Source organism: Atractosteus spatula, chromosome 3 (assembly GCF_055471065.1).
Source record: "Atractosteus spatula isolate fAtrSpa1 chromosome 3, fAtrSpa1.hap1, whole genome shotgun sequence".
Classification (NCBI taxonomy): Eukaryota; Metazoa; Chordata; class Actinopteri; order Semionotiformes; family Lepisosteidae; genus Atractosteus; species Atractosteus spatula.
Window position 1 is genome coordinate 55,384,025 of NC_142708.1, and position 13,050 is coordinate 55,397,074.

The window sequence follows — 13,050 nt, forward strand, 5'->3', positions numbered from 1 at the left end:
ATAACCCACATTGCACAAAGACCTTTCAGGCGTTTTTTAAGTAAAGTACGTGTTTTATGTGATTCTCTGTGGTGTCGTTTTGTCGTCTAAGTGACCGTGACAAGAGGTTTCTTAAAGCTAACACAGAGGAAGTGCAGAGGGGAAGCAAATTAGCATCTTCCCCCCAAAAAGGTTGAATCTAATTGTTGTAGCACAATACGCTACAGCTGGTGTGCCATAGGATTTATTTTGGCTCGTCTTTGCTTCTCATTTATATTCAAGGTATCAGGGTATTTCATATCTTCTGGGGGCATTATTTTGATAGAATAATAATGAGGCAAGTAAATAATGTGAAATGAAATAAAAACTTGCAGTATACAATAAAATGGTAGTTGCACAAAGGATAAAAACAGCTGCTTAAACAGGATATGCTTTATTTTTTATTTCATTGGAAGTAGTATTTTTTGTTTAAAGGAAGTGATCATTTCACTGACCATTGCAGAGTGTGCGGTGGAGCTTTGGCATTCCTTCACAGAAACACTTAGCATTGATTCAGCACTTTATCCAGCAAACCTGTGTTTTTGGATTAATACTGTTAATGATACAAGGAGTTACTTTACTTTAACTTTGGCTTCCAAATGCTACTGTACAGTATGTCATGTTCTGTTTCCACAGTTTCAGGGTTGGTAATGACCCTAAGTGATCTTGGCAATAAACTTTTTTTCAATGGTTCGTGCCTTACATTCCAGTAAAACGGGACAAAGAGTATAGTGTTGAAATTCACAATGGTCTAGTTTATTTATTCAGAGGTTTTGACATTTAAAAGCTGAGTATGAGTAAGATTTTCAATTATTTTTAGTATTTTCAGCTTCCCCAGAATAAAACTTTTATGATTCACAAGCATTCCATATTGACATCTAAACAAACGTTCGAAAGTTAAGGTCCTGATTTACGTAATTTACTAACAAAAGATCACTTACCTCCAGCTTCTTTGCTAGTACACATAATCCAAGCTGCCCATGTAATTACTCTGAAGCAAATTTTGTATAGTTAATGCAAATTAGTTTTATGGGAGAGCTTCTAGCAAAACAGAAGGAAATACTGTCTTTGCCGTGTTTTCAATTAGAATATCAAAACTATAATTCGTCTGTGATTAAGAACTTGGCTGGGAAAAAAACCCAGAAGACACAGGAGTCCCCTAGCACATGGGAAAATATACATGTAACACACATCTAAATGGTGATTTATTTCACAAACCATTATTTTAATTATTTTAACTTTTAACCATATTTGTGATAATATCACAACTTTCTTTCTAGTGTTTGCATGTTCTCTCCATGTTCATGTGGATTTTCATTGGGTGCTCTGGTTTTATGCTTCCCACCTTCTCTAAATTGTTGCCCATGGTACATTGTTCCATGTTTAGCAAGCATGGAATCTAATGAGTGTTTGAAGTGAGAAATTGCAGGTTAAAAAACAGAAGAACAAACACAGGAAAAAACAAAAAAGGTTAAAGACTTAAGTATTTTGAAAAGGCAGCTGAAATTTAATTTCATTCACCCATAAACGTTTTGCCACTATTTACTAAATCTGAGGGTTCACATACATGTACAGTACTTATATGCAGTACATCATGGAATTTACTGTTGAATCATTTTATTAATTAAATCCAAATATCTGTTGTCTTTGTATTTTCATTTTAATTAGATTATCTTCATTTTTATTACTTCCTAGAATCTAAGTGTTGGCTCATTCAGCTTCAATGTAAGAAGATTTTAGGCTTATTTAGTTGAATAAGTATTTATAGAAACTAAAATTATTTTTCTTTATACAGATTACAACATTAAATCCTGGAAGGTTTATCCTACAGACTTTTGTATATTTCAACCCAGGGCTTGTGGAAGCAAATTAAATATTTATTATATAATAACTCTGATGGAATGTTTTTAGATGGCTCATGAATGTAGCATATACCTGTATTCTACACAAATGAAATTGTAATTAGATTTTTCTAAAATATTGTTTCAAACATTAATTATTTTTAAAAGTTTCTTACTGCAAAGTAAAGGATTTACAAACATACATTCTTTATTCTGTATTCCCTTAAGTATCTTAAATGAAATGTTTCAGAGCTGTGGAAAGGCACATTTTAAAATTGGCCTCACTTTAAAAATCCCTAGTGAGTACTGGTTACAGTGGGAAAATCTAGGGTATGCAACTTTAGGAAAAGTGACAGCAGACAAGGAGAACTTTCTAGATTTTAATCTTAGACAAATTCATACATAGGCTACATTCACAAAATGGTTGCATGTTAATTTTAGTAACTGTTTTGTTTTCACATAAACCATACTACACTTAGACATCGCTTTAGAGACACTAAGGCCTAAAGAGACTCTCCTTCTTGCAGTTTTTAAATTCTCTTTGGTAGAGTTTGCACTGAGGTCCACTCCTCAATGTCCTGCAGTACAGGCACAAAAGATGTATTCACTAATATTTGTTGATGTTTATCCAGCTCAGTACTTGCCTGTTTTTCAATAAAGACCGCCAGAGCTGTTTTCAAATGTGGTTTGAAGTGCACGAAGGGAGCTGAGTTCTTAAATACAGAGGTACTAGACTGAGAGTGCAGAAGTACAGCGACACAATAATAAACTATTCCTTTCGAATAATTTGGTTGAATTCAATTTGAGTCTAATTATCAGGACAACTGGAATAGGCTTCTGTAAAACATTTGGTTTGGTGTTGATATATATACAGTATATTACATACATCTATATAGTCTGGGTGGCACAGTGGTTAGCATTGCTGTCTCGTAGTGCTGGGGTCCTGGGATCGGGTCCTGAGTGCAAGCTGTCTGAAGTTTGTATGTTCTCCCTGTGTTCATGTGGATTTCCTCCGGGTGCTTTAGTTTCCTCCCACAGCCCAAAGACAAATTGGTTGTTAATTAGCTATTGGAAAAATTGGCTCTGGTATGAGTATGTCCTTGTGTGTGTTGTGATAGACTGGCATCCTGTTCAGGGTGTACCCTGTCGTGGACCCGTTGCTTGTTGAGATAGGCTCCAGCTCCCTTGTGAGGCCTGCAACCCTGTATTGGATAAAGTGGTTAGAAAATGGATGGATGTATATAGTCCCAGATTTAAGTAAACATTTCTAGTGATTTAGGTCCTTCATCATACATTAAACAATCATGTTAATATCTATATACAACCATTTTTGTATAAATGGTCTATATATATTTCTTATAATTACCTATTTATATATTCTTCCAGATCAAGGTTGCAAGTTACAAAAGCCAGGTTCTTTGAGGTTAGCCTTCTGGTGTGGGAAAAGTGTAAGAAAAATGGCTTAGGCACAGAGGATAAGGTTTTATCTTAGTTATACTGTAGGTTATCCCTTTACAAGGGTAATTTCCTTTCAAACATAGCAAACATAAAAAATTTGCATATATTGACAAATGTATCCAGTCCCTCACAACTAGTTAGCTAAATGACACAGAATCATCCAATACAGCCTTTGGTGACTTATTTTCTTGTTGTTTCCATCTGCTTTATACTCTCCCTCTGACCATTGCCCCTTATTGATTTATCGGCTGACTGCTTAGGAGTCTGGGTGCTGTAGTTATTCTTTCCTGAATCTAAGGTTTCTCAACCTCTCTAATTACAATACAGTATTTATCAAAATGCACACAAATGCCAAGCATGAATTTTGTCAGAATGATAAACGAAGGCAAATAAGTGGTGTTTGATCGTCTTCTCAGGTTATTGATCATTTTCCTATGCAGAGTGCTTACATTGTTCTTGTGTTGACACTTTTATTTATTAGTGGGTTGTACTGTATACAGTATGTGCATGATTGTTGTTATTGTAATATTCCTATGCGTATTGTAAGTCAGTTTGGTTTAATGAGAGAATCAATTTCCTGTGATATCTTTATTCTGAGTAAACACTAAAAAGGTTTAATGAAATTTAATGTGTTTCAGTATATTGCAATTTTCTGCTCACTCCCACTCTTCACTCAAGAATAACTGTATTCAGAATGACTGAATTTGTAACAGTGATTATTTTTCTAACAACCAAATGGTAAAATCAGCAAGGTTCTTCAGTTTCTGCATTGGTATGTGTCACCATCGTAAACCCCTCCCCCTAAGGATGCTCCTGCCCTTCCTTGTTCTGTACTCATCCCCTGCACCTGCCTCTGGTTCCAGCCCCCCATGCTATAAAAGCCAGAGGTTCCTGCCAATCTGGGCTCAGCTTTGGAAGATGGATGCCAGGAAGCCCGCCTATCCGCGAGTCCAAGAGCGACTCGACGGCACAGGCTTCATCACGGCGCCCTGACCTTCTGAGTCCGGGATCAGGGAGCGTCTGGTCCCGTTACCCCCCTTTTATTCCCCCGACCCGCCGCCAGATCCTGCTCTGGCTTTGAACTCTGTTTGTCTGTCAGGATGGATTACCCGGTCTTGGACTTTTGCTACACTCATGGATTTGCCTTGGACTCATTTGGACTGTTTGCCTCGGCCACACCTCCCCTGAACACCAGCGCACCATGAACACGCCCCCCCACATTTTCCTTCCAGCCCCTTTGCATGCCTTTTTCCCCGTGTTTTCCTCACTCCTCCCTGGATTGTGTTGTCTGCATAGGGTCCTGAAAGAACGCTTTGTCACAGTATGTTCATGGTATAATGCAAAAATTGAAGCATAGGCTTCCTGAACTGCTCATCATATGTGGTTTATTGTGTGATGATTGAAGTTTTTACTGTTTTTGCGTGATCCATATTGGTAATTGTGTGGGACAAGTCTTTTTAAATTGCAGGAGTGTTTACATATATAGGTAACATTATACACTGACAGATCAGCTAAAAGAGGAATGGCAGTTCTTCTCAACCCAATATCAGTTAGTTGTTGACAAAAAGACTGGCACATTTTTATTTTACAAATAATTCTCAATGGCCATTTTAACATTAATTCTATACTATTGCACAGGCATGTCTATCAAGGCTAATCTATTCATGATGTGTATTGAGAGGCTTTAATAATGCATTGGAATCAATAGCATGATAAGATTCATATTTTAAAATGTTGCTCAAATCTGTATCTAGGTGGTCGTTTTCATCATCTTTCTTATTCTTAATAAATAACAGTTTTTAAAGGCCACTTTTGTTCGTAAAAAAGGTGTTTTTCACATTTTGTTTGAAATAAATTAGCTGGTATAATCTTTCCTAAGGTTCCCTTTAAAAGGGATGAAAATGGCAGGTAATGATGACGAAGGTTTGCACACTTCTCTAAGCCAAACACCCCTTTAAACAACACTGAGGGTGAAAGGTGCCAGTGTTTCAGCTGAATCAGTGTTTTTTTTTAAAAGCGGCAGCACCTTTTAAATGTAGCACGTTCATACCGGCTCCTTAAGAAGTTTAGACTGGAGGGCTGTCTTAGAAAACTGGACCCCTTCAGCTGAATCCCATATGTTTGTCTTGGCAGAAATGTGGTGTCTGCTTGGCTGGCGCTGATGCTGGGATATTAAACTGATGGAACACAGAACTCTTGATCCCTTTCAGAGAGCTTCTATTTAGGTAACAGCAGGCTAAATCTCTGTCAGCCACCTGCAATTGTACATGATATGAAATGCACTTATAATCAGGCAGTATACTGGTGTGGCAAAGATGGCAAAATTAAATCACTGCTGTACATTACCTGGAACTTAATTTTTGCTTCAGGGGAATCTGAAGGTTTGTCATTAATGCTTGCTATTTTACAAAGATAATAATAATAATAATAATAATTGCTTACACTTATATAGCGCTTTTCTGGACACTCCACTCAAAGCGCTTTACAGGTAATGGGGACTGTAATGGGTTAATGGGGACTCCCCTCCACCACCACCAATGTGCAGCATCCACCTGGATGATGCAACGGCTGCCATAGTGCACCAGAACACTCACCACACATCAGCTATCAGTGAGGAGGAGAGCAGAGTAATGTAGCCAGTTCATAGAGGGGCCATGATTGGTAAGGGCCAATGGGAAATTTGGCCAGGACGCCAGGGTTACACCCCTACTCTTTTCGAGAAATGCCCTGGGATTTTTAATGACCACAGAGAGTCAGGACCTCAGTTTTACGTCTCATCCGCAGGACAGCGCCTGTTTTACAGTATAGTGTCCCTGTCACTATACTGGGGCATTAGGACCCACATGGACTGCAGGGTGAGCACCCCCTGCTGGCCCCACTAACACCTCTTCCAGCAGCAACCTTAGTTTTTCCCAGGAGGTCTCCCATCCAGGTACTGACCAGGCTCACACCTGTTTAGCTTCAGTGAGTTGCCAGTTGTGAGTTGCAGGGTGATATGGCTGCTGGCATATAGATAACTAACCTTCTTACAAGGAAGATTTTTTATATGCGCCAAACTAATGAGAAATGAGTATAACAATTTATCTGTTTTTTTCAATTATTGGTAAGTACATATACTGTAAATCTCTCTTGGTGTGCTAAGGGAAAGGATGGCATAGCGTAGTGGGTGAGCCTTTGGACATGGGACTGATAAGTTCTGGGTTGAGTCCCTGGTGCAGAAACTTCTTTTATACCTTTTGAGTGAGCTACTTTACTCCAGTTGTTCCAGTCCATCCAGCTGTATAGATGGGGACCAGCATCTCTGAGGGGTTATCCCTGCGATAGACTCACCTTTCTATAGAGGAAGAATCATGTGCTCTCTAGTCCACTTAACACAATGGAAATTATGATAAGCCTTTGTGGCTCTGGTATAGACTTTTATCTATTACAAAGGAAACAACAGGGCCATATAAGATAATATCCCTAAATACAACAACACCTGGATTCGGTATTCACAGGAGCATGGGAATCAAGGGGATCATGGTATTTTTAGGTTCAAAGAGAGTTGGTGTGTTCATATTGCCATGAGTGCCAGTCATCCTCCCTGCCATAAGTCTCCCTGACATATCCTTTCACATACACCCTCTTTAGAATTTATTAAGAAACAATTTATTTTCAGATAGTTTCCATACTTCTGTTTTCCAGCAGAAGCCAGGAAGAGGGCTTTGACGTGCTGTTCAGTGTGGGAAAGGTTGGTTGCAGGTGATTTTTGTCTCGGCATTCCTTCCCTCTCCTTTCGTTCCAGTTCTCCTCATTGTTCACCAATAGCCAGGACGCTGTGCTTGTCTAGTGATATTAATTGCTTCACTCTAGTGATTAATATCACTGGACAAATTCAGCAAAAACTGAGGCAGATATGTTAATCACTGTCAATCTAGCAAATAACATCTATGAGACAATCTCTGTGTTGGGGTTTTAAAATGGGGTAATGAAAGAGGGCTTCAGATTTCTGTCTCTGTTGTGTTCATTACCTACAGTATGCATGTTGGGAGTTTTAGGAATGGCGTGTGATCCTGGACATTTGTCGAAAATCTTGTTTCAACAAGTATTTCTAAGGGGAAAAAAAATTAATTTGTCTTTCACTTACATGTTACTGTATGTGGAGGTCAGCATTGTGGCCTCACAGCTCTCATCCCAGGATAGAGTGCCTTTTCTGTGGAGTTAGCTTGGTCTCATTATGGCTGCATAGGTAGAGTGTATCAGTCCTCCCCCAACCCCCCCAAACTCCCAAAGACACGCTGACTAGATAAATTGGTGTCTGTAATATGTTTATGTGTGTATCCTGCAATGCACTGGTGTCCTGCTAAAGGTAGTTCTTTCTTGTGCCCAGTTCTTTTGGGATTGGCTTAGAGTTATTAAGCCTAAGAATAAGTGGCTTTATGATAATAGATGAATGTCTAGAGAGACGCTCTTAACATTTTGGGGCATTATTGTACTAGTTTCCATATTTCTTCCTTTGTTGCCTAAGGTCGTTTGCTTGGCCAAATAACAATTGGCCCTAATTCTTTTCTTGTATCCACAGAATTACTTTGTAAATCACCCATTTCGCACAAGACATGGTTTTTAGACAAACACTGCATTTACAACATCTTCAGGCAGCCAACAGTTGTGACAGGGGGAGCATACGCATGGTACATGAGAGACGTTTCACTTGGGCCAAGAAAGAAATTAGGTTTACATGAGCTGTGGGTATCTATGCAAATTAAGAAGCAAGGCTGGAGTTCATATGCAAATTAGCCACGTGTACAATTCTCCTGCTGGAAAATGTTATGTGACATTCTATTTCAATTAATTTGTTCAAAGCTCACTGCTAAGCTTTTTATGAAGGCCTGTGTCTGTGTGTTGACTTCTTTGTTATACTGACTGTAAATATGTTACTTCTCACCTGTTATTAGTAGGTTAGCATGTCAGTTACTGTGTATATTTTAACTACTGTATTAACATAATGGAAAATCAGAAACTTAAAGAAACAACCTATCTGTATGTACAGATCACTTTGAAAACACTACATACTGTACATAGGTGTCGATTTCATTCTACACTTGCTCCGAGGCTGTCATAGCATATGTTTATTTTAATTTCACACGAAGGCGAGTGGGTGTAAGTCTTATGTAATTCTCGTGTGTTTGTGAGAGAATCCCTGTCCTCCAGGGAGAGTTTTTTTTTTGGCCCACAGATGTTTTTCACCCCTCGAGAAATGCACATGTACATCATCATTTCACATGCCATAGTGCCACATGAACTCTCCAATTGTGAATGAGTTGGATGATTTTAAAACGGTGATTTTAAGACATGTAATAAAGTTCGTGATGTCTTAAGTATGTATGCCTGGTTGCTTGAAACAGCTCTTGTCCTAATTGATTTTTTCAGACCTTGGCAAGCGATTGTTGTTATTTTATTATTTTTAATTAATTATTAATTAAAAAAAGATGGGAATAATTTACCCATGTAGCCTATCTGCCTGAAAACCAGAAGATCTCTTTTTTGATACAGCATTGAGGAACTGTTTATAATACTGACTATGATGGATACTTCCAATTTCTTAATTTTAGATTTAAATTTGGACTTATAATTAGAAAAAAACAGGCTATGAGGTAATGAACAAAAAGTGAGCTTCTGGGATATTGAAAAAGCCAAATAAAAAATGCAAAGCTTGTTTTCAACTGTGAAAGCAAAGTACTGTAGGTAGTTAGAGATAACAGGAAATTTATACAACATGTTACAAGAATATTAAACATGTTGGATTAATATAACTTGCATGTTTTTACAACAGAAGTAATCAATAACTTGCTTTGTGTTATAGAAAGCACTCAATCTGCTGCTGACAGCTAGGATGGCCTAAAAATGGTCAAAACCTTATGAGTCATACTATGAAAATGTAGAAACTATAGACCAATCAGTCTCTCTTTACTGGTAGAGTGCTGGAAATGATAGAGCTAAACTAAAAGAATACTGTATGTACTGTATACAGGAAAGCAAGGCATATAAAGCATTTTAGCAACATGAGTTTAGAAAGGGAAGGCCTTGTTTAAGTACTGTACTAGAATTCTCGGAACAGTTTGAGATCAGATAACTTTATTTTGTATAAGGAGCTCAAAGGTAGTCTAGGAAGATAAGGTGGGGTCTCTTGCCCACTTCTTCAATACTCCAACAAAGTGTCTGCTTGTTAGCTTTTGATCTCAAAATCTGTTCCCTTTCCTTAGACAAAGAGGTGCCATTGCAGTATGGAGTTAACTTTACGTCTACAATATTGTTCTTTATAAAGGCTATTAGTAACAAATACAACCATTTCTGTCACATTTACAGTTCTCTTCATGTGCATCCAGTGATGTTGCATTTTTTCACCAAAACTCTGTTAGCTGTGTTTCAGTGATTCCAGTTATGTCTTAATTGCATGCTAATACAGTTATACCTGTCTCTTGCATACTGATTCTTGTATTCCTAGGTATAAGCAAGTAAATACCTGGTCCTTAATGATAATGTGTTGTAATATCATAACAGCATAATATTATTTGTATAGTTAACACAGTAGAGATTTTCAAGTACTGTAGGTATCTGCATGTGTAGGTTGCAAAGAAGGCTCCACAGCCGAAACGTTGTCTCTTTTCTTTTTAGCATGGAATAGACCTTTACTTGTTCCATGGTAGGAATGTACATAATATCTTCATGTTTGCTTATAGCTCTATAAGAGTTAAGATTTTAATGGGTTAATGAAATAATAGAGAATGAAACTGTTCGATAGACAGGTTGTAGTTGTATGTAGTGTGGTGTTGAGAAGACAATTTAATTTGTCCAGAACACCTCCTGCTGTTTAACCTTTCTCTCTGAGTAAGGTTCTGTTCTTACTGGTTTTGTGACCTTTGTGACTTAAAAGTATTTAATCCATTCTTAAATCTGCCACATAAGGTGAAACGTATCTTCACTCTTAAGCATCTATTTTAAAATGTAGACTGATGTAAATCAGTCAAAAGGTGCTGCTCTGGTGTTGTTTTCCTAGACGTTTATACACTTCTTGGAAGCATTATGGGTGATATTTGTGTAGCTTAGTGGGTGAAGTTTAGAGTATTAACATGTCATCCATGGTCTTAATCATATACTGTAAGTAAATAAAGATTGCCTAAACTTCATCTTTATTGTGAAACTTGTTCCAGACTTTCACATGATAATTTGTTATTTGCTTCAGGCATACAACCTTGGGAAAGTACTACAGTGTTCTTCCCCTGGGTGATGGACTGCCAGGACTGCTCTTTAACCTTTCTCCCTGTTCCCCAAGCATGCTCTCTTTATACCCCCTTCCCCCACCCTGTATAAAGGGGGGAGGTGGAAATCTTACTTTACCACATGGGCTGTTCGCTAATGCTATGCTCTTTCTCTTTCTCACTTTCTCAGTGATCAGCATGCACCTGTTAAAGATTAAGGGCAGTAAACTGCAGTGTGCTTGCAATCCTGTTTTGGCCTTTCTTTCTCCACTTGCTATCACACACATAAATGTCGGTTAAGTAGGATACTCATCACCTCTGACCCAAAAATTATGGCATACAAGAGCACTGGCAGATTCGTGACAGGGTAAAGGCAAGAACACTCATGTGGAGTAATACTTGCCTCTAATGCACACCAGAACTGAGCCGAGATAGCAGGCTTCCCCATTGGGCAGCGCAGTTATGTACTGTAGGACTGCTGTAGCAGAGCTTGTTCAAGATATCTAATATAAAACTAACCTAAGTAAAAACTGTGAAGGGGAAATCTAAAAGCTGTTTTAAGTCCTTGGACACAGAGAACCGATGAGAATGTGTTGCCACAAGTGGAGAGTGAAGACCGAGTTGGTACGGTACAGCCTTGGTACTGTATGAGAGTAATGGTACTAACCACCGCAAAATTCCACCAGTGACTACCAAAAGGTTGGGCACGAATCCAGGGACCTCAAGTAAATTGAGAAACCAGACGATACAGCACATGGCTGGATATTGCACTGGGAGGAACGGCTTTTTGGGTCAAGTTCGAGCGGAGGAGAAGGCCGTACAGCTTGCAATGAAGGGGGGGCTCAGGGTTGTTGCTCTTCTCCAAAGAAGTAAGTGATTACTTGACAGTGTTAATGGCCTGTGATCGCCATTTTGGAGGCATGGCACCCACTCTGTTGCTGAAAGAACTGAAGTGCAGTGTTTGGCAACCAAGAAAGAAACGTCCACTTCCCTAAACTGACCTGCCACTGTTTCACTTATGGCCTAACTCCACATCGTCTGAGCTCTGTCCAGCTGCACTCCAGAAGGCATGTGAGATCGGGGATTCGCTTAAAACACTCTACCGCTACCAGATGCGACCTGTCACAGAGGCCCACTTGCCTATCAGTCCAAGCTCCTAGCCACAGACAGAAAAAGTGTAATAATTGCTGTAGTAGACAATTATACTCTGAGTTACAGTAACATTGTAGTAACTGCTCTGCTGTTACTACATTGTATTTCTCTTGAATATCTTTGCTCAATTATTTAAGCCCATTTGGGTAAAGAGGAGAATAACCAAATGTGTGTGAGTCTTCTCTGGAATTATACAAATGTACTTGGCACTCAGACCACAGGATCATGCTGATGAGGCCAAAATGAGGTAGATGAGATCTGGGAAATAAAATCTTCTCCACATTCCAGTCTGACTCTGTGCATAGATTCTACATATGAGGCCTGTGCCGGGGCTCGGCTTAGTTTTTCACTGAATGCTTTTTTTTTTTAACGTGTGTAGCTGTGTAGAAACAGCAATATGCAAACACTGTACAGTATACTGAAAAATATAAGAACTGCAACTTCTGTCTAGTGATTAATTTATGGTCTAAATATTTATAAATGTGATTATTGTACAGTAATTATACTCATTTCTTGGTGATGGATAGAAATAAAACTTTCACTAGCCTTCTCATTGTCAGGAATTCAGATAGATTTTCAAATTTAAGATAATAATTTACATAAGTAAACTATAACATTGTCATTGGAGATTTTTATGTAATTTCCCAGGAGGTACAATATGCATTGTGTTAAAATAAAAGAAAGATTTCAGAACATTCTAAAACATGAACCTGGTCATATAGTCAAGGTACAGTAGATGGAAGCTCTCTAAAAATGAGCTAGATTTAGTGGAGGGGTGTTTAAGCAAAGCATGCTGGAAAAATAAGTTCAGAAGTCGTACTGTAGAATACTGTATCTCATTGGTTGAGTTGTGGTGCTTTCTTCCAGACCTTTGTTGTGTATTCCATGTAAAAGGAAATGTAAAACTGGAAGTTTATTTTATACAGGTCAAGGACTGACAATATCAAAGATGATGTTCAATTTTATTTTGCTAATATCTGGTTGAGTAGAATCACTGTATAAATCTATGATGAATAATTACATTTACAACAACTGTTGTTCACTACAGTATCCAAGCAATACTTTTTTCATGCCCTGAAAATTGTACCATGTTTGTACCTTTGCATGAAACCTGTAGTGTCTTGATGTTGATGAAGTGGTTTAATTGCTTTTTTAAATTTTTTCATTGATAGGCTGGTATGATTCGAACGGATTCAGATGAATACTTCATTGAGCCACTCGAAAGAGGAACACAGGAGCATGAAGAGCATGGGAGAGTCCATATAGTTTACCGGAGGTCTGCAGTTCTGCGACCAACATCCAACACATCCATTGACTATCAAACCTCTGGTATGTTACTCTTG

General features: G+C 38.3%; 1 protein-coding gene across 1 annotated transcript in view; it reads left to right on the plus strand.

Moving 5' to 3' along the window:
- The window catches only part of adamts3 (ADAM metallopeptidase with thrombospondin type 1 motif, 3), a 102,843-nt gene that overhangs the window by 7,782 nt on the left and 82,011 nt on the right, over positions 1-13,050 (plus strand). Inside the window, exon 4 of the mRNA XM_088912203.1 lies at positions 12,880-13,036. Within this exon, the coding sequence (XP_088768329.1) occupies positions 12,880-13,036 (157 nt within the window). The remainder of the gene's footprint in view (positions 1-12,879; positions 13,037-13,050) is intronic.